At 30.5% G+C, this 1,084-nt stretch overlaps 1 protein-coding gene across 1 annotated transcript; it reads right to left on the minus strand.

The window, feature by feature from the left end:
• Positions 1 to 220: 220 nt before the first annotated feature.
• Positions 221 to 884, minus strand: LOC126910042 (H/ACA ribonucleoprotein complex subunit 1-like; the record flags this gene model as incomplete). The annotated part of the gene is made up of 2 exons (XM_050692439.1): positions 221 to 607; positions 669 to 884. Coding segments are annotated over 2 exons (483 nt in total), but the record flags the coding sequence as incomplete, so codon positions are not given.
• Between the last annotated feature and the right edge of the window lie 200 nt (positions 885 to 1,084).

A 1,084-nucleotide genomic window follows, 5' to 3' on the forward strand; every position in this document is an offset into this window, starting at 1 on the left:
TTATTTGTAATTCCTTATTTTGTTTTAAGTGTTTGTGCTTTACAACTACTGTATTATTTAGATAAACGTTAGACCTAACTCTAACACATTTATAATGAAAACTCAATTTTAAACTTCTAAAGAAACATTTAATTATTTAAATCAGGTTTCAGTAAAATGACAATTAAGTAATTGAAATCTAATAACACTTAATAAATGGGCAATCATTCTTAAGAATTAATACAATAAGAAAAATAACAATTCTTTTATTGTTTACATCATATGTCAAATTATAAAATACTTCTGAAAATGAAATTCAGATAATGAATACAATGAATTATTCACAGAAATATATTTATAGCTACCGTCTAAATCCACGGCCACCTCCTCTTCCACCTCCACGACCACCTCCCCCAAATCCTCTGCCGCCACCTCCTCGTCCAAAACCACTGCCACCACGTCCACTGCCTCCACGACCACCACCACGGCCAAATCCACCACCCCCTCGACCACCACCACCTCGACCACGACCTCTACCACCACCTACACCACCTCTGCCACCTTTCTGACCACCAGGTTGTGGTAAAAATTTCTTCAGTGGTAATAATTTTGCAGGATCAATATACAACTGTAGAAATATAAACATGTGATTAAATAAAGTTAATATTTCTAAATATTAAGTAATGTACCTTATCAGCAGCTTTAAAGGACTTAGCTTTTATTTCTGAATTTAGTTTAATAGAAACAAAATAATCACTATAAGTACCAAAAATTTCATCAATTTTGCCAATTTGTTGTTTGTTTGCAAAATAGATAGGTGCATTAAAATATGGAACATCTTCCATTTCAGCTTTACATATTATGTCATCCTGACAAGCATGAGTAAAACTTCCAAGAGGTATAACCTAAAAATTAATAAATTTAGATTAAGAAAAATTTTAGATTATTCATATATGAGACTAAGGGTAAAATGGTGAAATACACAGTGACTTTTAAAAATCTGTAGATTTTTATTAAATTTAATAAACATTGCATATTTAATAATATTTTGAGCTTTTGAATGTTTTAAAAGCAATTTGAATTAATTACATTCAAATATCTACTA

The sequence above is a fragment of the Daktulosphaira vitifoliae genome, unplaced genomic scaffold, assembly GCF_025091365.1.
Source record: "Daktulosphaira vitifoliae isolate Bord-2020 unplaced genomic scaffold, ASM2509136v1 Scaffold_3407, whole genome shotgun sequence".
Taxonomy (NCBI): domain Eukaryota; kingdom Metazoa; phylum Arthropoda; class Insecta; order Hemiptera; family Phylloxeridae; genus Daktulosphaira; species Daktulosphaira vitifoliae.